Source organism: Vanessa atalanta, chromosome 17, assembly GCF_905147765.1.
Source record: "Vanessa atalanta chromosome 17, ilVanAtal1.2, whole genome shotgun sequence".
NCBI lineage: Eukaryota > Metazoa > Arthropoda > Insecta > Lepidoptera > Nymphalidae > Vanessa > Vanessa atalanta.
In genome coordinates, this window is record NC_061887.1 from 5,717,862 (window position 1) to 5,743,824 (window position 25,963).

The 25,963-nt window shown below is 29.8% G+C and overlaps 1 protein-coding gene across 1 annotated transcript; it reads right to left on the minus strand.

Moving 5' to 3' along the window:
• Positions 1-1,215: 1,215 nt before the first annotated feature.
• Positions 1,216-25,344, minus strand: LOC125070272. Its single transcript, XM_047680065.1, has 5 exons — positions 24,163-25,344; positions 16,166-16,267; positions 14,231-14,452; positions 4,318-4,474; positions 1,216-1,397 (listed from the first exon to the last, which is right to left on the minus strand). The coding sequence occupies exons 1-5, from the start codon at positions 25,136-25,138 to the stop codon at positions 1,310-1,312; spliced, it is 1,545 nt and encodes a 514-aa protein (XP_047536021.1). The 5' UTR covers positions 25,139-25,344; the 3' UTR covers positions 1,216-1,309.
• Between the last annotated feature and the right edge of the window lie 619 nt (positions 25,345-25,963).

Genomic DNA, 25,963 nt, shown 5'->3' on the forward strand with positions numbered 1-25,963 from the left:
TGGTAAGTGATCACCACGTCCAGAGAAATTGGAGCTGGGAATTCGTTACATCGCCAATACGCCACCAATCTCACCTAAAATTTCTTCAAGACATTTTGCTGCTCTTGATCCCACAAAATATAGCAAATAACAAGAATCGACGTTCAAAATCACTTTTACAGCAGAGATAAGTTTGGGACCTCTTATTTAACTTGTATATTCATCACTATTTAGTTCAAAATTACTAGTTTTTACTTATTTTTATATATCAAAAAGAAACCAACGTGCTCGATTGTTCCACCTAAATTTGATTATAGACGCACAAGTACTTAGTAGCTGCTAAGAATTTCACCGAAGCTTTTCTGCAAGGATATCATAATAATATCACTTAGTCACAATCACAAAATTTGGTGTAGAGTTGAGAAAGGCGGCTTGGAAACCAACTCCTATTTTTTTCCAAATATGTATTCTTACATAGCACAGACACGAGGGCATAAGATTGATACGTATTAGTGTGAAATGTCAGTCTTAGTGGAAGCAATTTATTTTAGATGGAAAACAAGGAAAAATTTGTATTATTATCACTATTAAGTTTTGTGTCTTATTTAACTACTAATTAGACTGTATTGTAGTGAATATATAGATATATTATATAATTTTACTACTTTTGCCTAATTGTTATTCATCTAAGAAAAATGTTTAAGGAATCTTCTGCTGAGGGTATAATTATTTCCAAGTCTTCCGACTCCAGATATTGTAGGTAGATTGGCAAAGGACTAGTAAACAAAAAAAGTGTCAGTCAGCCGTGAAATAACATCGAGATTATTTAAAATAGGTAGATATATCTGGTTATTAAAAATATAGATAAAAAATAGTAGTCAGCCTTAAAAGGGTACGTATATTTTCTGTGGGATTAATCGTTTTTAATTTGTAAGCAAAAAAAGAAAGGAGTAAAAGTTTGACGTCCTCTGTCTACTTTTAATTTGGTTTCTAACAATCTCGAACGCGCCCCAGGCTACGTGCCTTCTACGCACGGTAAATTAAAAACCTCTAACCCATACATGCTCTCTGTAAAATCATTCGTAGACTGGACTTCATAGTCTGTGAAATACATCCAAAAATATAATAATTATACATAGAATTTAAAAGAATATCTAAAATTCATAAATTTATAGGTAAGGACATAAAATAAATTGGATTGCTACACAGAATGTTATTATGTAAATAATAAGACCATTTCAATACAAATCTTAAATTTATTGAGATTTTGTAGTAGGTACATAATAGGTAGACAAAATTAAACTTAACAATAAATACACAACAAATTTCACTAAAATCGGGTAATTTCATTTTCCTTAGACTTGTTTTCGATTGATTTGCTTTCTTCGATCTCCCTTTTTCGTAAAATGAATAGGCTTCTGTAAAAAATGCAATAAAATATATTATTATTAGAGAGAAAATTCTATTTCGTTTTGACAAATTTTGTGTTTTTGACGTTATTGCAAAAATGGATTGACAATAATTGATGTAAATAATTATAATCTATTTTAATGACTAGGTTCAAATAAAATTAACCAAATATTCGCCACTGGTAAATACTTAAAAATATCACCGATATTTTAGCTCATTGAAATGTAATAAACATACTTTCTGTTTGTTTATAAATTCCATAACTATTATGAACATGAGAAAAAACCTAAGCAGACAATTAATTTAATTAATTTTCGTCGGAAGTTATAAACAAGGCAAAATTTTGTATATAAGTATGTATTTCAATAACGAGCTAACTAACTAACTTTTTTAAGGAATGTGTATAAGTAAATTCCAAATTGTCGATTTTCCGTAATACGTTTCACTCAATACATTAGGTACGATCTATCTCATGTAATTGCAATTTTACGTGCGTATTCATCGATTATGTCCGGATTTAAATTAAAATATACTTAAACAGTGCGTAATTTTCCGTATTTATTTGTCATGCATGAGTAGCCGTTATAAATTTAGAAATGGTTATTGTTGTTGACTTACGACAACTTAAACTAGCACGTGTATCCTGATACAGAAGTCGGAATGACAAGATTATTATAGTTCAAGATATTATAATAAATCGTTTAATATTCATAAAACGATTACCCGATATCACTACATATAATATATCCTCTTCGCGACTGCCTATATGTGTTTGATTGAACGCAATAAACTCAAAAACTACCTAACTGATTTTCATGCTGTTTTCACAAATGGTAGTGTTTTATGAAGAAGGTTTAGGTTTATAATTAATCGGTGTAAATTGACTGAAATATGACGATGATTGTTGAAGATGTCGGAAAAATTCATGCTGATATTTACTGGTGTGTGTCGCGTTAACTAAAAGAGTTACTTATATGTATTACTATATAAATATTGTATGTAGACCCTTATTTTACTTTTAAAACCGAAACGGGTATCTATTAAAAATATATAGTCAACCGCACACACATATACATGCCCTCTGCATACTTAAAAACTTCAACGCACACAGACACACACAAAACACCCTCACTTCAAATAGCATTCCGCAAATTAGATATTATTTTTTTCTGTTGTTAATATTTTTGATCAGAATTCGAATCTTTAAATAAAGTGATACTTAAATGGTTTGTGAGTTTATTTTCGAATCATGACTCAATCTAAACTTTATTTATGTTATAGACAACTTTAATTGCACGAGGAACTTTCTATTCCATAGCCCACTATATAAATGAAGGTCGATGAAGGTGTTTCTTTTTGTTGGGAATTATCAAAATAGAAAATTCGGTTCAAGGTTGCGTTTAGAAATCGTATTGTATCGACGTAAGGGCCAGATATTGACCGCAAAGTTTTATTTTTTGTTAATGTTGAAACATATTACGTCATCAATCATTGTTGTCAAGTTACTTGACGTGTAAAGTTTGTGAATGTCTCGTTGTCTTAGTAGCTTTTCAGGCTGTAGTTCTCTAGCTTGTGGGTTCCAATCCCGGGTCTCTCATCGGATATTCTACTGTCAAATAGCAATACTTAGTTTTGTTGTGTTTCGGTTTAAAGGGTACGTGAGCCAGTGTGCACAACTACAGGCACAAGACCAACTAACTATCTTTGACATGACTACAAAATAATAACTCTCCGCAAATTCTACTCTCAGAATCAATTCTAAAAAATAATCGCTCAATGTTCGAGTCATGATTTTTTCTTTGTTACAAAACTAGGTGAACGTCATAATGTAATGTAAAACGTTCATTTATTTGTAATCAAACGTTATGAAGTCGGTAATGAAAGTTATCGTAAGGTCTGATTCGTAACACGAAAATAGACTACAATTATATCTAACGTTACAAATGAATACGAACTATTTAAATTATTGTTGTAATCGAATTTACGAAAGACGGAGGCAGCTTCATAATGGAGACATCAAATGGTTGTAACAACTATGTTTTTATTGTTTTCTGTTATATAAACTGGGTGTTATTCGTAGATAAAATATATTTTATTTGAGAAGTCTAAAGCGCTTTTAATCTAGACTATGCTTTAAAGGGTCTGACTCGACATTTTATAAGATTATTCAAATATAAGGCACGTCACTATAACCAAACAACAACCATAACAAACAAGTAAATGACGATTCTACCAGCAAGATTTAATTCATAATTAACTGTGAATTCTTTTATATGAAATATAAATTTATTCTTTATTTAAAATTATTAAATATGTAGGTACATCCTACACAAAAATGAAGAAATAATAATTGGATGTCTTTCTATCCTTTAAATAACTTATGTTGCCTTCTGATTTAAAAATAAGCTTCATTTATTGTCTGGCAAAATTATAAAGTGTGTGATATTTTATTATACGATATAAAATACTTTGCCTCGGGGAGGACGCATTGAATTTAACAAGACATTCAATTGCTTTTAGATCGATAGATTTTTCTAATAATAGTATCCGGCATTATTTAGACTTTAAATAATTCAAAATTAAATTTAGTAACAATATGTAAAATATGTTGATATAAAATCTCATATAATTAATAATGGTAGTTAACTTAATAAACTGAAAATTAAATCTTAGTAGGCATTGTCATTACCATACTCTTTTAATACGCTGACCTATGAAACTATGATTACGCTGAGTCATTAATATTCAAAGCCGAAACAAAGAAATACGATGGCTGTATGGTGGTGGACTATCGCCTGATATATATTTTTTCAATATGGCGGCAAAATTATTACGTTATTCTTAGTTTTAACGAAGTGATTGTCACATTGATAGTAACGAGTAGGATAGAAGAGTCAAAAATATTATTCATTTAAAAAAAAAACTTACAAATATAAAACTATGGCAGGAACAGCGAGTGCGGCGCTTATGAGGTAAAAAGCGCCGGAGAATGTTGAGAGTGTGCTGAGGTACACTTTACTATACACGGGTGAGTAGATCACAGGAACTAAAGCCTCCGATATACTTATTAGAGAGCTAGTTTTACCTGTAACAAATAACTTTATATAAATGCAAAGCGACACTAAATACTTATAATTAAATTTTGGCTTTATATATTTGATATAGTAGGTAGGAAGCATTAGTGTTATGATCTCTTAATTAGTTATTATTAAATTAGAAGTAAGTTCAAATTAGAAATTAGGTTTATTAACCCCTCGTTCACTCGTTTATTTTAATCTCATTGATTAAGATATATTAATACCTTAATGCGGGCTCTGCACTATGATATAATATATACCTAAGTATTAATATCTTAGAATAAAATTGTATATCTTTCATCGTTATTTTAAATGGAACCCTTAGCACATGTAATATATCATATTATATTCCGAAATACATATAAATATATCTTCGATGTATCGAATTATACTATGTCATATAGTCAGGATACTTCCCGTATCCTGTATCCTGAACAGTGCATGCTCTTATAAGCGTCCACATCGCCCTAAGCAATTTTCTGTCAGAGACCGTGTGGGTAAATAGTAAAGAATATTACTGATTAAAAATATAGTCTTAGCGTGAATGCCAATCGTTGAATATAATTTATATTTCGAGAATTAATATACTCTTCATTATATTCCATAATGAAAAGAAGGCTTAATCCTTTAAGCGATCCCGTGATGTCCCCAAAAAGGCGGAGCGGGTTGCGCTGTTTTGTTAGTTGTATTCCGCTGCGCTGTGGCGCATTACGGGATCGAGGCACTTGCGAATTAAACATACGCCTACTTGAAGTGAGGAAACGCATAAGAGCGTTTTTCCAGCCATAAAAAAATGCTTAAGGCGTTAACATAACACAAACTGGTACTTATAAAAACAAGTTAATAATAAAGTTATTACATTTAAATGACAATTAAATGTAATCAATAAAGAATGTTGCAATAATGAGCTGATAATGTTGAGCCGCGATGGCTCAGTTGCTTGATCATGTGAATCTTAACCTAAGATTGTGGGTTAAATACCAGGATGGCACCGCTGAATTTTCATGTGCTTAAGTCGTGCTTAATTCATCTTGCGCTCTGCGGTGAAGGAAAAATTCGTGGGGAAATCTACAAATGTCGAATGTCGGTAACACTGTCATGTGTGTATCCTGCATTTGAGTAACGCGGTGGAATAAACTCCATACTTTCTACTTAATAGAAAATTATTTTATATTTATTTCGTTATACTTATTATTACGTACTTCCGATGATCTCAATTTAGATTAGTAAATACAAACAACTATACACTAACTGTAAATATATCTGTGATTGCACACAGTTGCAGTCTTTAATCTTTTAGTCTCGTAACACGAAAGGACTGCAATCCGACACGTCCGGAGAGATCAGGCGTGGAGTAGTGGTATACCTTTACTTATTTTCCAGGAACTAACTAGCTAATACTAAACTCCAAGGTGCTATTGAAAATTTCTTGCCAAAAAAGTCTAATAATTTTTACCATCCCAAGCCTAAATTTGAACCCTTGACATCGAGCTCTGCAGCTTCATAAACTAGCCACTATACCAACAAGGCAAAACAGTTACAATGAAACTAATATCGTATTAAGTAAAAGATTTTGTAATATGTGATAATACTTTAACGACCGATTCATTTCTCAATCCAAGTATAAGTAATTACTAAAGTTAGCGTAATACTATGTTTTATAATAATATGTGTGTTCATAGCTACTATGTGTGATGTCATATCTATCTTTACGTATGCTAGGGCTGTAGGCTTTCTGATCATCCACTAATACTGTCTACCATAAAATTGCAATACTTAGTATTATTGTGTTCCGGTTTAAAAGGTGTGTGAGTCAGTGTAACTTAACATCTAAACTCCCAAGTTTGGTGGAGCATCCGTGATATAAGCAAAGATCAATAATTCTTAAATACCAATGTCTATTAACAATGATGACATAAAAAAGGGGAGACACTTTTACACGTCTACCCAAAAATAAGCGTAATGTTTTCGGGGTACATAAATGTAACCTTTAAATGCCTAAACATATCCGGTATCGGTAGAATTTTTATATCTTATGTCAATTGGCTCTAATTTTATTTTGATATAAGAATATCTATATGTCAGTCATTGGTCTTGTTCTGTTATAATTTATATATAAGTTGTATTATTCTAATACCCAATTGATGCATATAAGACATTAGATATGTCCAATAAAATATGCTATACGTTTCAATTAAGTTTTTAGTATATTATATTATAATATAAGCATATATTGTAAAGGGCTACATATGGTAAACGGCTGTACCCGCTTTTTTAGACTATTGACGTGACCAGCGTGATGTTTATGACAATATAAATAACAAATATAATTTAAAAACTGTAATACTTCGCTTTGAACATTAAATATTATATTACATTTAAAATGTATACGTTTCGATTACGTTGAAGCTTATCTTATCACGTTTGAAAGACAAAAGCAATCATCATCTCCTCTATTGTAGACAAATTGTAACATTAGTGTATTATGAAAATAAAAAACGTTTTTAATTTTTCTAAGTAAAATTATAAGCGTGTTTTTTTACATTTCTATACTGCTTACAGAAAGACCCTAATTCTCTATGACACTTATCGAACCAAAACGGTATCTTCTAGGCAAGCTATAGACTGTGTCCATAATAGATGATTAACGTCAGGCAAAACCGCGGTCAAACGCTAGCCTATTAAGGGTAACAAAAATATGTTATGATTTTTGATTTTATAGAAATTCTCTTTAAGGCTCGCTTTCGAACTCTAACTTTTTAAAACGTATATTAGATCACTTCTGATTGTGTATGTTTGATATTTATTCATAGTAAGATTCAAGTTTTTATTTGTATTTAATTTACATAAGAATTATTTATATTAAGGCTTTAAAATTGATACATATATCGGTTCAATATTAGCTAACCAAATAATTCCAATATAACCCAATTAATATCTACGCGGTATGAACAATTAATTTCAATTATTTATAACCAATTATGTTCTGAAATACATACTAGTTAAATTCTAAATATAACCATAATTTAAGCATTAATTGTCATTTAATAACCAAAGCGTTTAATTTTATTTGAATTTATTTACATATTTCTACTTTAATGTGGTTTTAATTAGTTTTAACTGGACAGAATTATGAGGAGTTTCGGAGTTTTCCGCTAAAACTAATAACCTAGTTGCTAATATACGATCCCTATTAGACTTTCGTATTGTTTTATTTTGTAGTATAATATGTGTATATGTTGTATACATTTGATTTATTTATTTATTTTATCACGGCAATTTAGTCGGCGAGAAAATACATTTCAGACGTTACCAAAACTTACACCTAATGTAAACATATCCTTTCTAATTATATCAAAATAAAAATAATTTCAATTAAGATAAGATTTTCGCCGCCTTTCAATTGTCATCATGTCGAGTTTCTATGCAATTCTTTCGCCGTTTTTTTCAGGTCAGGGTGTTTCCTTTTCCGAACCGGTAGTTGTGTTTAATTTGACTATCAATAAGTAAGTGTATGGCTTCTATATTGAATAAAGGAATTTGAGTTTGATTCAATTGACAATTAACACGAGTAAGATATTTATTATCGTAATTTTGTATTAATTATATATTCCGTTTAGGTACATTGCAATTGTATCGATACGGCATTTCAAGAGGTACAATACAATGTATATTTCTTGTTTATATGCCATCCATCCATAGCTATCCGCCCCGACTTTGCACGAATAAGATAAAGCTATAAATAAAGCGATATATCGCACTAGACTGGTGTACGGCAACCGCCGATCCCAATCGCCACGATTTTTATTGATTATGTCTTTAACAATTACATTTCACTTAATTTACACAAAACCGTAATTTATTAAACCTACCTCATGAATCACTTCGTCCATTAGCGAAAACCATATCAAAATTAGCATTTAAGTTTATTGCGTATTACCGACAGACAAATAATCATCGTCGAGTTGACTTTGTTTTATAATATTTGATATTTCAAACTAGCTACCAGACCCGGCTTCGATTGGGCCTATAAAATACGCATATATCTTAATATACATCTATATGGCACAATTATTTCCGAGAACTAATAATAATCATTGCATTTTAGACAATTAACACAAAATCTTAATGACACCTCAACCTAGTATATCACTCCGTCCATTAGTGAAAACTGTTTAAGAATCAGAATGGTAGTTTTTGAGTTTATCACGTACAGACGCGAAGGGAGGCCTTCATTTTATCATATGTATTGATATAAAAATAAGCGTAGCGAATATCTAGCTCTATTTGTACGAAGTCGGGAGGAGAAGCTATATATTAAGTATTTAAATTTTCTGACGTATAAAATATTCAAAACATTCATTCATACATGGATATTAATTCTGCAAAGTGATAATATTTTATCGAAGTCGTGCATCTATTGTCATCTACAATGTTCTTTAATTACATAGTTAATTTATGAAGCAAAACCTTATCAATTGTTTGGCTATTAACATTCTAATAAAAAAAATCCTATGTACTCACATATGTATATAAAAATAATTTTGATGATGAAAACACGAATAAGTAAACTCGATTGTGTGTATAAGTCATCACTTGTTCTGCGGTGAAGGAACACATTGTGGCGTTGTCTACATGTGTAGATAATTCTGCCACACGTGTATCGAATTGGAACAGAATAGTGAAAATAGCTCCAAAAAACTTTCTTATAAACAGAGGAGGATGCCTTAGCATATCATTGGGACCTTTATACGTTGTTACTAATATTTGTGTGTCAAAACTTTGTTTGAATAAAAATTGACAATTATTTTCCGCACATCTAAAGCACATATTTTGAACGAACGCTCTAGCCCTTAAAATGAACTCTAACAATGTTTCATTCCCTTAGCTACGTAATAAATACTAAAAAATATACGAAACGATTTTAGTGTTTACCTAGTTATAGAATAAGAAATAAATATATATATATATATATATATATATATATATATATATATATATACCCTTATAAGTATGTATAAAGTAACATATCCTATACATGGCCCGCTGTTGGGGTAAGGTCTCCTCGCTTTTTCAGAAGGTCTTGAGCAAATTCCACCGCGCTGCTCCAATGCAGGATGGTTATAAAGCAAATTTGTAATTGGTAATATCACCAGAAGTGAAATGACTATTGTAACAAATATAAGAAAAAAAATTAAATGATTTAGCGTTCGAGTTATGTAAAAGAATAAACTTATCTTACGTGTATCTTAGTGGTTACTAAGTAGATTTTAATGAACCTCTGCATCGCGTAATAAATATTACCCCATTAAGACATGTTTAGAGCGAAATAATAAATAATTAACTAGAACAATTAAAGAAAATTTAAAATTAATATCTTAAAAGACCCAATTACAATTTTTAATGCATTCGGCAATATGACATAAAATGAAACCGATATATTATCACAGTTAAAATACGCAGAAGCAACAACAACGAAAGTTTTAGATTTGTACCTAATCTTAATAATATTCCAAGGACTAACAATATCGTCAGTACTAGTAGTAGTAATAACATCAACATACTATGTCATTATTAAACAGGTTTGAACAATTATATTCATATAAATAACCGCTAAGACTGGCGCTTGTAAGTAAAATCAATTTTTTTTAAATATAGTATATTATTTGTAATATTTTACTTGGTGGTAGGGCTTGGTACGAGTCCTGGGAAGGGACCGCGTACTATATTCTACCAATAGTTAGAATTGTTGGTTTGAACGGTGTAGGACCAATGTAACGCCAAACACAAACTGTGATATAACGAATGATTAATATTTTATACAGAGTCAATATCTGTGATCGCTTGCCATCATCACCCATTTGCCAGCCAGCCTACCTAATGAAATGAAAATTTTTGCTGCACTGCTTAACAACCACAGACTCAAGCACTGTAAATAAAAATTATTTCATCAATTGACAAAGCTACGCTTTTATGGATGAATTAAACAATACGATTACAGACAAGCTTGCACAAAAATCTGCACCGTATTAAGTTGTACAGTGCCTAAAATTTATTAGAAATTAAAACCTGCATTGTTATCCTGTAAAACTTTTCTTCGTGAAATGTTGAATATCGACCTCTATTCCAATCGAAGGAGGAATATAGATAAATAAATCTTAGATTTATGTTTGCAACGCGATTTGTTAATAGCTATATTTTGCGCTAAAAATATTTCTTGACTAACATAATCTTTATTTACAATACAATATTTTAGATTCTCCTAAACTACTTATATCAAATTTAATTTTCCTTCCAAAGTTCCGATAACAGTGTTGTCGTCGTCCTAAACGCCATTTTTACGCAAATCCATAATTAATATCATAGATTATTCAAGTTCTACTACTCTCTCGATTATCTCTCGATATATTATTTTCGCAATCGAATTAAAAAGTAATCTTTGCCATTTAGTCGTTTACTTATTTAACACACAACGGTCTAATTGCGGTCACTCGAAGATAGACCGTAATAGGATCGCGTATCATTTAAAAAAAAAAAAACCTTTGTATATAGAATCCAAAATAGCTGTACTGAAACTGCTCCTATAATTGATATAGAGAGTTGGAAATGTAATAATTAATTTTCATAAGTATCTAAGTGAAAAAAACCGAATATGAATGTATATATCTTTGTATGTTTTTCTAAATAGAGTGAATAAAATAGCATTATATTAGCTATTAATGATCCATTCTTAATATCCAATTAAATAATAATAATTTACCGGATAATTTTAAAAACGTCAATTCATTTAACACAAAGACGTTTCATTTGGTAAATTTTATATAATTTTAATTAGCATTTCGAATCCCACGAGGTTAATCTTTTATTATTAGGAGTTTATATTAAGATCAAAAGTGTGGTAATGAAAATTAATCTTTTACTTAATGAACGTAGCTAATTAATGCGACGGACAATACGTTTTTGTTTCGAATACTTTATATAGATTAATATATTATATAAGAAGTAATAAAACGTAATAAATGTTGTAACCTTGAATAGAAATCACATAAATACGTCAGAAGTGAATTCCTAAACTATATACGTTTATTTAAAGAGAGTCATAAATATAGTTCGTTTATTAATGTAGCAATTGTATTATTGTTGTAATTTAACTTTTAATAAGTGTATGTATTTTAATACGTAAAAATTAGAGACTAGATACATAATTTCTTGAGTATTTTATATTCCAAATCAATACGTCTGATGGTATATTTACAGTTCGTTTGAACCTTATTTTATATGTTAAAACGATGATTCAAATCTACTGGGTACAATTACATATATTGAATTAAATTTTATTTCTTTATTCCACCAAATATTACAAATTACCTTATCAGGGCTACGAAGTATACCATCATGTAATGAGAGATGCGCACACATATCTGGTGGTAGCTTTACTTGATAAAGTTCTTTTGATTTCGATACTTTATAATAGATAAAAAAAATACTATCGAGGAATTTTTTTTTCCTTTGATAGGCAATTATCATATTATCTATAAATAACATAGGTGCTCTCATGATATAAAACATTAAAAAAAACGTGTATTAATTAAAAATAGCGCTCATATGCCAATACTGAAGATATATTAAAAAAATACGCCTGGACGTTATATTCAAAACATATGATATACGTAATGTAATGTATGTAATAATTACCTAATTAACAAAAGGATCCCCAAAGTATGGAGAAACATATATTTACTTGTCAAATGTATCAGATAACTGATTATAATGGAATTTCCAGACGTCTTTGGAATTTTCCTGTTTCTGTTATAGGTACAATGAATTGCCGCGCCACTCAAGTGAAACTGTGCAGTCACTTTGGAAACTGGTCACAATTAAAATCGTTAAATATATGTTGTTTAATAATAATTGAATTCAATATTTATTTATATAATGATAAGAGGTACTGATTTTTTTTAAAAGATAATTAATATTTTAATAAATATAATAAAATAATAATTAAAATAAAACGTAAATTACTTGTATGATATAAACGCCATTTTTGTTGTCCTGGGCGGTTACTGCGAATTTCTTGACAGAAACTTGTAACTTTTTATTAGCATAACCATGACTGTAAGTGTAAAGCGAGGTCTTCAAAATCGACAGGTTTATAAGTGAACTACTTATATCGTAGAGATCATACGTTTCTCTGCGATCTCAGTAATCATAGATACGTCTATATGGAATCTTTTAACTGTATTTGGTTGTGCTTTACCTGAAAAAGATACGTTTTGATGGTCGATATGATTCGACCATAATGCATCAATATTAAACCAATATTTTGACTTTGTCTTTGACTGGATATCTCGTTTTATCTCTTTGTGGAAAGCAGCTGTAGTGTCAAGAAAACTAATACGACTTATTAAACAAATATCGTAAAACAAATGAAAATATATTGCGCTTTAGTTAACATAGTTTCACTTCATTGAATTTTATAACTATGTATATACAATTTATATTTAAGTTTATTATCTCTCATTTTGTTAGTGTAATTTGAATACTAATTACATAAGTAGTTTATGAATAAAATATAACTATTCTCTTGATGCCACCAAAATTTGTTATTAAATTTTCTTAATAATTGCTTAGTAGGTAACCCTGAATATGATGGAAGATTCGACGTTTTATCATATGACAGACACTGAGTTACACAATAACAAGGCCTTTGTGTTGAAAACAAATAGTAACAAGTTATTATTAAAATAAATTATTTACTGAGGCCATTATTATTATAAAATAGACATATACCTCTAGGTCTACGTAGACCTATGGAATATTGCAAGAAGTTGTCGAATTTTTTTTTACATTAGGGACGATCAAAAGACAAAGGCTTTGCTTTGCATTCATTGTCAATTCAATACATTTGTACTTGGTTCCATACAATGCTATTCATCGTATATGATATCCCTGAAGATCGCGTTTCTTTTTTCAGTTAATTTTTATAACTAATTTTACACGTCAGATTTGGCTGCATGTCCTAAGGCTTTTGCTTATTATTCTCAATAAATGTATTTTTTTTTTCTTTAAGCACCTAATGTTCTGGTAATAATTTTTTTAAATAAATCATATTAGTTTAATGTAAACAAATTGTAATCAATTGGTCTACTTCTATTGTACATAATTAAACACGCGTCACTTTTTATCTAAGTTTGGTTTGTACACCTGTCATATTGCGTAATTAAATAGACATATACGAATGCATACAATGCTCTTTATATGTAATTGTCATTAAAATAGAAATTTACTTCGTAATAGTTAATAATAATTTTAGTTTTTGCATTGAAATCCGAAATTTGTATTGATAAATTTGTATTTCAATTTAGAAAATAAAAAGTCTTTTCTTGATTAAAATTCGGTGAGGTATATCACCCTACAGGGAATATACAATCTTTAATAAAAAAAAAAAACTGTTGCTGCGTCAATGATGAAAAAACCAACAATCAATATTCCGCGTAGTAGGTATATAACATTAGTAAGGATTCATAGATGGAGAAAAATTAATGCTCACAGGACAGTTTCCAGTTAAAAAATCGTTAAGATATATAGATATGATCTCACTCTCATATATTATTCAGGGATAAAAAGTCATTTTTCGGTTCGTACACTATCGCTATGCAATAAATCTCAACGATTTGTTGGTTTCTCGACTACGTTGTTGGGTGAAAAAGGGTAACCAATAAATTCATTTTCTCGTTTATAATATTAGTAGGGATACAACTTACCGACTTCATCCGCCTTCACGAGTTTTGTAGCAATTGATCTCAGGGACGTTGCGCCCGCGGCACTGAACATATCCAATACCGGGCCCAGGAAGTATACCGTTCGAGACGGAGCTAGCGCGTATACTAAGCTTGCTGCTATCCTGCTCACACACGCCACGACGCCTATAACACTGTCCTCTATCTTCCATCTTTTGCTGAATAAATATATCGTTATGAAGGATCCTGTCAAATACAAAGGAGACGCTTGAATCGCACACAATATTAGGTTAAATAAAAAACTATAATATCGCGAGTCTAATATAATAATAATAAACAATAGGGTAACTAGGGTTTAATTGGCTTTATAAAGGCGTAATTTCAACTAAGTATTACTGGTTCGTAATGAAGATTCTACCAAGAAATGCCGGCAAGAACCTAATCCATAATTAAGCCTACAGTCCTACTACTAAACAACGTGTTAACATTAATAATTAACATATGAAATATAAAAAACAAAAGGGGACGTAGAGAAGGTTAATTTCAATTTATAACTTTTGACACTCCACTTAGCCTTTTTTTTATTAATAGCAGTGAATTTATTTATTTCAAAATACATTACATTAATAAGAATTTCCCACGCTAATATTAATATTTGTTTTAATAAAACAATTTGACTTAGCGTCTATTTGAATAGAAATCTCTTTCCGGTAATGAGACGTTATCAACTTGTTGATGAATAATTGTTAATAAGAGGAAATATGTATCTTAAGCTAACATGACAACGGAAATTTTAGGTTAATACCTATTATTGAAAATCTTAAAACATTGTGAAATTCAATTTGATTGCAAAAATTTTAACTCAAAATTTTATTAATATCACCAATCACACACGTTTACTCCGGTGCGTTTAACGAGTCAAGAAAAAAAATATTAAAAATAATTGAAACAATAAGGAGATCATACTAAGAGAAATTAAATAAGATAAATCTTGTAAAAATAATAAAGTTTAATTGAAAACAGTTTTTTAGTAAATTATTTTAAATGAACCTAGACTTGCTGTCTATTCAATCGTACCTACTTCAATAACAAGATATACCTATTTACATTTGACTAGTCATAAATAAAGCAAAATAAAATAATATAAAAGGTCACAATGTAAAAGTTTTTAAACTGGTCTGTCTTTCGCAAAATCCGAGCCGTAGGTCCATGAACTCTGGTTGGGAAATCGTTTATTTCATCGAAGTGACCGATTGTTTATAATCGAGTCAACCATAGATATAGATAGATTCTCTGATTTTCACGCTCCGTTGCGTGTAATACCTATAATTAACGTCTGCTTAATATAGACAGGTACTGAAATCATTCCATCCTTACTCAACGCTTTGCTTCATCTTCAAATTGGAAGTATTTTAAATAATAAAATAAACTTATTTCCAATTTCAAAATTTAAAATATATAAGTTACATAGTGTTTACTGTCAATATACGAAAATGTTTTCTATAGTATATAATTGTAAAGAACAGGTCATTGATCCGATATATAGATAGATGGACAAAGGTTATCTTCGCCGATAGATATAAACACGGAGAAATATAAGCTGATTATTAAATCTCCAACGCGTTGTCAATTATGGGACTTAAATGTTGTTTTTTTTTAAGGTTTCAAAAACCATACACAATACTGATTGGCTAGAACAACTGACGATTAGGACTACCCAATAAGTAGGTATTACCTACCCAGACAGCATAGCATGAATATACTTCGACTAATAAGGTTTCGTAAAGGCAGAAAAATACAAACATATTTAGTATCTAAATTATCATCAGATAACTAATCCCAGACATTATTTTTTCTTCAATAGAATCTACACGATCCAGTAGTAGCTCAATATTTATATAAATCTCATTAAAGTATGTTTTGTTTTAATATTATATGATATTTATTAAATTAACTTACCGATGGTGCCGACGAGGACGGAGTAGGTGAGGAACAAGCTGTAGTCGATTTCGGTGAATTTGAACTTGTAACGAGTGAACCAGTACGTCATCTGCGCCTCACCTTTTTTTCAAATGAAAGATCTATTAGTCTCGCAAACATTATCAACACAAACTCGATTTAAAGATTCGTTGATGTTTTTACATCAACGAATCTTTAAATCGACGAAGACACCGAGGGGTCGCCCTAAACAAAATTAAAAACAAACGTTGCCTAAAACCATTGTTATTAATGCAACACAATAATTGTCTTCATTTCAATTAAATTCATATCATCAGTGATGACATTAATTAATCAACAGAACTTATAGTTGGTAATTCCATGCATAATTATTTATGGCGAAGCTGATTGAACCGACAGAAAAATGTTGAAAATAAATATATTTAATCAATCGAAAATTACGCCTTATGTTATTATTAATTAAGTTTAGAGTAAATTGTTTTTTTTTTTTTAATTTATATAAACATAAATATTAGGATATTGTGGAAACAATCAAGTACTAACTAATATTCATAACAAGAGATATCGCTTTACAATCCATAAAGTGGAAAACAAATTTGCACAGTAACAGAAAGTAGTTTTTAGTTAAAACAGTTTTTTTTTTGTGTAGATTGCTTTTTTTGATAAAAATAGATATTTAGCTGTTGACAAATAATTAAACAGACGAACTTATCACACTCATCCAAAGTCATTACATATAATTTGCCTCCACTGGTGACAGGAGGCCTGAATCTTTTTTTGCCTAGAGGACCGGAATTGCGATTCGACGGGGAAATGCTAGTAGTATTTCTGCAACCATTTGTATGATAACTGTTCCTTAATTTTCATTAATAAAGTAATCTTATGTATGTAAAATTAATAATATATCACATACATTCATCAATATTATTATATATTACACATCTTATCTTATATACGTAACATAACAACATAACATAAGGTTTCGATAAACTTAAATTGAATGGAGTTAGGTTTTCTTACTATTTAAATTATAAAGGAGCTAATTTCTGACGCTTGAATTTCACTAGTTTAGCAGTAAGAACTGCACTGTTATAATATTTTAAAACAAATAATACCTTACTATAAATTAAAAAATATATTTAGAGGGCAACTGTGTGGTATCATTTTTAAAAAGCTGACGATAATTACGTTAAAAATAAACTAAATAAAAATTAGTATCATCTATATTTTCGCATTAAATTCTCTTTCAAAAAACTTTTTTTTATTTGAGTATCTGAAATAGTTGTTTTATAAACTAAAACAACAACTAAACAACTGAACTATTTTATAAATAAATATCATAAACTGTATCGAAGTATATTAAATTTACTTGTTAACAAGCTTTCGTATCATAAGGATGTTGGTATGTCGATATTTTATAATCTTAATAGTATTAAGTCAATTCTACTCAAAACAATCATCCAAGTGGCTTGTTGCCAACTTCACTCTCCTCATATAAATGCCATAGAATTTCTAATAAATTTTAATAATAGTACACCATCTTTATTTTCCATAATGGTCATTGTATTACAAACTGAAAACGTTATAGTTTTCAACTTAATCATAATAAAAATAATATACTTCAATAATGGAAGTAATTGAACATATCAAGTATTGACGTCGATCATGTTATTAACCCTTTACAAATTAATTTCGTTACGATTTTTTGCACTAGTTCATATAAATAAACTTTGCGTTTCTATTTGATATTTCAACGATTAGACTTATACGAACAGTCGCAATGGCCCAATGGCCTTCAATCTTAACCGATAATATTTAATTCAAATTCGGGTCCACTGAATCATTGAACATCACTGAATTCATGTGCTTAAATGGTATTGATAATGAATTCATTCCGTGCTCGGCGGTGAAGGAAAACAACGTGAAGGAACCTGCACTTGGCGTCTCATCTGCTACATGTATCTACCAACTCGCAATGGAGCAGCGTGATGGAGTTGTCCCCAAAAGGGAGAGGACGCCTTTACCCAGAAATATCAGTAAAGTTAATGTCCCACGACGTTAATTAACTTTTTACTTTATTTGTGACTCATTTTTATCTTTATTTAATGTTGATTATATGAGATTTTTAAAATTAATCTAACGCGAGCGAATTCAAGAAAAACTAAGAAAAAACAGCTTAGCATAATATAAAATCTCCTTTAAACTTTTACAATTACGCTTTTACTTGTACAATTGGCATACGACGGAGAAAATAGTTACAAAAATAATTTTAAAAAGTATTTGCATGTTTAAAAATGTAGGTAGAACATCCAATATTGTAAAATTATTGGGGATATTTTGAAGAATTGCGAATGTCTTTCTTTTATCTACTAACCACAGCACTATGAAATAATATACAACACTTCTCCTCAAAGGGAGCATAGCCCATAGCCCAGCAATGGGACTGCAGGCTACTTTGTAAGTATATTTTATTTCAAAAGATTAATCTATTTTTAATTAGTAGCGTCAACAGAGAAGAATATAAAACATACTTAAGTAATACTAAAAGGTGGTTCATAGCATATATAAATTACGTTAAATTTCAATTGGAAAAAATCGAAGTGATATATTAAAATTATAATCCGTTTGAAGCCGGGGTACAAAGCTAGTTCAATACAAAATGTGAGTATATTCCCACGTGATATTACAATAATATGTAATATAAGGATTTAGACAAAACATGTAGGTTGAAGATAAGCTAAATGGAACGTAGTTTATAAATTATATCTGGGGACGCCAAAATAAACAAAAAATGACCTGATTTCTTGTACTCATCTCAATGGCTCTAACTAAATTTGTCACATATTACTTTGACAATAAATTCAACTACATTTATAAAAATATAAGCATTACAAAAATAGCAAGGATTTACCCGATACAGACGGATTTATCGAAAAGATTGTAGCCAAAAAGTAAAAAATCTGTGTTTATCAAACACCTGGTACCAGCGTTTAATGGTAATGATATTAATATTTTTTTTTTATATGGAAAATGGGTTGCTGTAACGAGTTTCTATTACTTTAACAGTTCAACCAAAAATAAAAAAATCAATATTTTAATATTGAGAATTGCAAACAGTTAAAATACGCCAAATATTTCAGTGTAATCCCGAAATTAAACTGGTGTGTTGGTACTAATAATTTATAAATTAAGAGAATGCAATAAGCTACAGATGTTCAAAATATTTACCATATGAGTGTAATTCCGGTAGCTGAACTGAAAATTTACTGAGTTATATTATTATTGGAATATGCGTCCGAAAACAATGGGACAATTTACCATATATTGTGAAATATCGTGGAACATTCTAGTACGGTCTTCTCTTAAACCCTGAACTTTTAGTCAAATTAGTTGTTATGGACGTGAATAAAGGAATCAACACCACGGTCCACTAAAATCGTATTTCTTTTATGTAGTTTGATGACAGATGTAATTTATGTTCGTCTATTATTTTAAGATTTATTGAATATCGAAACAGAGGAGAAAATATGTTATTTGGGTGGAGTGACGGTTAATGGTTGTCGAATTGTTTTTGGAGTTTTTGTTAGCGATTATACTCCAAATTATATCGTGGGTATCGTGCGCGTCAGGTATTAGGTATTACTTGCTTGGGATTCAAGCTTACTTCATAACAAATTTCATCAAATTCGGTCTATTTGTTTGTTTGATAATGAAAGATTAACACTTAAGACACAGTTACTTTCGAATTTATAATACTAGTATGGATACTCTGTGACGTAATAGTGATGCATACTGAGCTAAGTAAAGTAGTTTTAAATGTATCCCAAAGTTTGGCACGTCATCCTTTCATATGGTTATGGAAGCATTTTTGATATTTCTAAGAAAGGATTTTTAGAAATATACATCAAATTAGAATGGGTAGGTAGTTATGTATAAATATTTTTATATTTCACGTCTATAAGGAAGCCAGCTACAAAGATAATATTAAAGAGTATGTTGATCTGAATAATAATTTAATCTTAAGCATGTGACACGTGTGAACTATAACCTACATAAACAGAGAAAATGTTAACGTTAGTTCTAAGATATATATTATCTCTGTATTTATTATTCTAATTTTTCGTAAACGACTGTACGTACGAGTAACGTATGTTTCAATTGATCTATACTTGAAACTTCAAAACATTTTCATTTATATTATATCCTCCTGCGGGAGGATTTGGAGCTTACTTCACCACTCCAGTCCATTATGGTTAGATGAATATATACCATAGTTTATTTTGATATTAGCAGGATATTTTCCTTCACAGCCGATTGCGAAATAAATTACAAACTCATTAATGACTGGATTTTGACCCTTGAAGTATTTAACTGGGAAGTATTAGTCTTTAAGTCTAGAAAGAAATAATTTACAGGCCACGGAACGCGGTGTGTCTAAATGAACCTGCATAATAAGCGTATTCGTTTATTATCCTTTGTATTATATCATACACATGTATAGAAAACACATTGGACTTTAGTTTAATTCATATACATATGTAACTTAATCACGCATAAATTAGCTTAATTGCAGTGCATGCATAGTGGCTTGCGTTTGTTTAATATACGGTCAAAACCCTTATATAAAAAAAATTACTTAATTTGTAAATTATTATTATTATATTTTTTTGTTATCGTATGATAAAAGACGCGACATTAAACATATTACTATGTTAATATGTAAATTTTATTTGTTTGTTCCTCGTACTATAATAATTTACATTTCAGAACGGAAACAGTCTACATAGTAAGTTTGGCTTATTATTAAGCTAGCTTTCATCTACCTGTATACAACATTTAGATCGAAGAAATAACGAAAAATTACTGTTTTTTCCGGCTTAGGAAGTTGATTTTCTCGGCTTTACTATAATGTGCTTGTATTATAGCGAATATTCCTCTTGAGTGACTCTGTTTATTAATGAAAAACGCATTGAAATCCGTTGTGTAGTTTAAAATATCTAAGCGTACAGACGGCGGGAAGTGTTTTATATTCATACGATTAAAAAAAAAATTGAAAAGAAAATATTATTTAAATTTATATGGCACTGAATATTAAAAATTATATCATATCATAAATATATTGATTTAACCGATTTTTGTTTTTAAATTATTATTATTTTTTTTATATTTTTAATATGGACTCGTTTTGGGTATAATACATACTTGTGTTAATTGTAAGTAAATTAAGATGAATACGTCGCCTATTATTAAGATATGATTAATATACTATGGGATGAAATCATAACTTTAAGTCAGAGTATAGTCCAAATCATCTTCCTATTGGATTCACGTTACTATCGTAACACTTAGTATCGTCAAGATTTCATATAAAAAAATATGTACATTACATATTTTTTTATATGTAATCATAAATAAATATGTAAACATAAATAATTAAAATAATTACTTACTTTTAAGAAGTCGTAAATAATAAGTGTATCAAAGCGTACTAATGAGTACGTTCGATAACATCTAACATTTCGACTGATATACAGCAAAGTATCATAAAAAAAAATAAAAAAAAAAACGACTAATAAAATGACTGCATACAAACAAATTAAATTATGCTATATTAAAAAAAATAAAGTATATAAAAATAGTGTTTAGTTATTTTATCCGACACATAAAGGTTGCCTCGTGGCTCGTTTTCCCAACTAAACATGTACATATGTACAATCAAATGAATTACAAATATAAATTAAGCACATGTAGATTAAGAGGCGAAGAGATCTTGTCCGGATTTGAACCCGGAATTTTCGTTTAAGAATCACGTGTGCATAAGCCATGCCCTTAGCGGTAATAATAAATTCTTATATTCGTTTTATTAATGTTGCCCCTAATTATAATTCAATTTACAAAAAAAAAATATTAAATTTTATGAATAAGTTGGTATTTATAGATTAAAAATTTTCGAATATGCTAGTTGAACATAATTTGTTTATATAAAATGATAAATATATTAAAGGTGGCAACATTAATTTACTTAACACAAATACAGAGTATATCATGCTCTTATTAGTTGTGACATAGCCAGGTAAAGAATCGAATAATTTTAGTTTGTAATTATAACGATTAAATAATAGCATTAATTTGTAACATTAATTTCATACGTGTGTTGTTAAGTGACGCACTATCTCGATTTATACGACATATGCTCTTTGTCTAGTCTGATAGGTCACGTAGGAGGGCTTAGGAGCTATCTATGACTTAACATTTGCCTCAGCTATCACGCAGTATCGCTTTATTTCGATACTTCATAGAAATCGACCTAGTGACTCTTGCACTATAACTGTATGTAAGGAGGCATTTCTTTTTATAATTAATAGTTAAATATATTGAGATGATTTAAAATATTTACCGTCATTTTTTTCAAAGTGGTACGTAATTGTTGGATATTTCAATAATGTATTATAAATAATAACTTAAAGTTAATTCATAAATCATATTGAAAATAAAAATATTGTTTAATTATATAGTGCTTTTAAAAATCTAATTAAAAATTGATTTCTAAAATAATTTATATAGTATCGTTGAATTTTATGTGAACTAATTTTTAATAGAATGTCTGCCAGACAGCATTACGTAGAACAATTATTAAGTGTACGTTTATTATTATAATATGTCCATATTACATATATTAATTGTATCAATACAATCATTTGTTTATTTTATGTCCGTCTATCGCCGTTTATTACAATTATAAATAACATATTATGAAGATAATATTTAAATAAGACGCAACACTAACACGTCAGGAAAATTAACAAGCTTTGGAAATAGCATCACAATCAAGAATATTTGAAATTAACTTATTCGTATTATTTAATAATTATATGAAATTTATATTGTTTGGTACACCTAAAAAAAATAATACGTACCGTTGAAACAATAAAATAACTAATCTGCAAACTATTTATAAAATATCAAGCAAAAATAAATAATAAAAAATCGAATAGACGACGACATTAATATAATAAGACAAATTTTATTAAACAATAACATCAGATTTACAGGCTTTGTTAACTAGCTGCATTCTGAGATCATAAAGTCTCGTCCCAAACCGCTTTAAACATTTCTCTCCTAAATTCATTAGACAAATATATAGGATTTATTGTCTTACTAAATAGTAAATAAAACTAATTATTTAGTAGGCACAGCTGATGAATAAAGAACTTTAACCCAAGATAATAGTTACTTGACATAGTGTAAATAGTGATATTTCAATGAATCGTAAAGTGACACTATTTTTTGTTTTTATAAATTGATAATAATGGTGTACTCAAATTAAAGTTCAAAGTACTATAATTTTATTGATTAAAATACGATGAATTATTTTAAGCGACTTTGAATTGTTTGATGCGTCTGTTTTTATGGCACTATTTGAAAATATATACTATATATACTATATAATAATAAAAAGATGAAACAAGTAATTTCATTCTTAAATTTTATTTATGAATAATAAAATTGGATTTAAGCTTACATACTCAATGACACGACTCTATGACTATATATATATATACTATATATATTATGACAGTTGGATAAAATAGTTTTAGGAGATCATTATTACCAGATAAGTGACTGGTTTATAATTAATATATTATCAAGTTAAGCGAAATTAATTAAATTGCAATTTATTTCGTATAAGTGAGAGTATGAAATTATATTTAAACTATTGCTTGTGATTTGTCGTTGATTTATTGCTGAACAATAACGTAAGAAAAAGGAAATTTGTATTTGGTCGTAAAATGTAAATAAAATCAAGCGATCCGCACACATGTGGTATGTTTTATGACGACAATACAGCATATGATATTTTTTGATTAACAATATTTTAGAGTAACATTTTTTTCTGTTTGCAATTCAATCAAAAAAATATTCGGTAATCATGAAGGAAAATATTTTTTAATGTTTTAAGATATTATAATAACGTGGAAGATACTTGTGAAAATTACCTAAAACGGGTCCCACGATGAACATGTATGCAAACATAACCAATATAATTTGCATTCGCCTCGAACCTTGGCGCTTCTTGAACGCAACGTTCACTGTTGCCGCGAAGTCCTGCGCTGAGAACATTGAACATATCGTCTGGGGTTCGTCATTGTCTATTTTTTTCCTAGTCTTTTCCTTCAGTCGAATGACGATGTAAACGAAACCGACCATGTAGAAAAAACACGCTACAGTAAAAACACCGTAATAACCGAAACGTTTTGTCATTATTCCACTAAGAGCAAGACCGATCGGCCTGCTTAGAGTCAATATAGCCGTAATAATCCCTAAGCGGAAAGTCCGTTCAGAATCACTTGTGATGTCCGTAATATAACTGTACACAGCCATCGTCATGGCAACGCGACCACCGGCCAGCGCTGGAGGAAGACCCTCTATGAGGGCTGTTTCGTTTAGACCAACTTGAAGGAAAAATACTGTACTCAGGATAATACCGAAAATTGATAATAATTTGCCTAAAATTGGAAGCACCATGAAACTCTTCCGGTTGCCTGTGCGATCGCTCCATGCACCCACAAAAAGGGTTAGTATTCCCGGTAACGCTGTTTGCAACGGAAAACTCCATGCAGTCATACCGGCTACCATTTTTTGGACACTCTTCTCTTGTTCTGTATAATTGTGCGTACGCCCTTGCATAATATGAAGGCATGTCTGTTCGTCGTATTTTAAATTCACTAGACATGATTTCTCTAAGCACAAATTCTGAACAGCTAATCCCGCCAAAACACTCGGTAACACATAACATATTACATACGGTTCCACGGTCACTTTCGATTTCAGAGCCCATGTTTTTTTGATAAATTCCTTTAATCGCCCGCTTAATTTTGTCTCAGTTTTTTTTATTTCCTTATCATACGATTTGCACTTGCATGAATCTAAACTCGCGATCTTTTCTCCGGGTACTTCGACCCGCAACGTCATTTTGATTACTGACTGCTAGTGTTTGGTTCATTTGTTTTTAACATACTACACGTATATATTTTTCTTATTTAATTATCTTTAAGTGTGTGTAATAACTATACAAAATATATCACGGAATTTAAAATCGATTTAGTCGCGAGCGATCGGTGGCGCGTGCGACTTCTGATTGTCCGTTAAGTAGTAACGTAGCGACTGTTTTGGTCGACTTCGACTCGACTACTGCCATCATCCGACTTCTGTCATTGATTAATTTGTATTTTATCATATAATTACATAGCTACGAACACCGTGAGTGTATAAACAGACTGCAATCGGGTTACAATAATGTTATTATTGTCATTATTATAATTTTATTCACATGGTTCGCCTTGAGAATTCCTAGATATGCCCTAAACATTTTTTGTTTGACAAATATATTTTTTACTTTAATTAAAATAATACGACTACGTGTTTTAATCAATACGAATGCAATTTACCGACGTCACGTACATATACGTCCTAATTTTTCTGCGAAGTCGGTCAAGATGAAAATTGCGTAATGTTTATGAAATTAGATGCCATTGACACTGGATACAATTTGTGAATGAGTTCATAACGAAAAAGCTATTTTGCGTCAAGGTTGCCAATTGAATTTGCTCCCTTAACGTAGATTCATTTTAAAATATGTGATATGCGAACATTTCTTAATGTTCTTTAATGTTTATTATCGAATAAATATATTTTTAATTATATTGCATTTTTTGATTTTATGTAGGTACGACCCAATTAAAAATAAATTAAGACTAATGAAGTAAATTATTCTTGTATGTTTCAAATTAGAGTTTC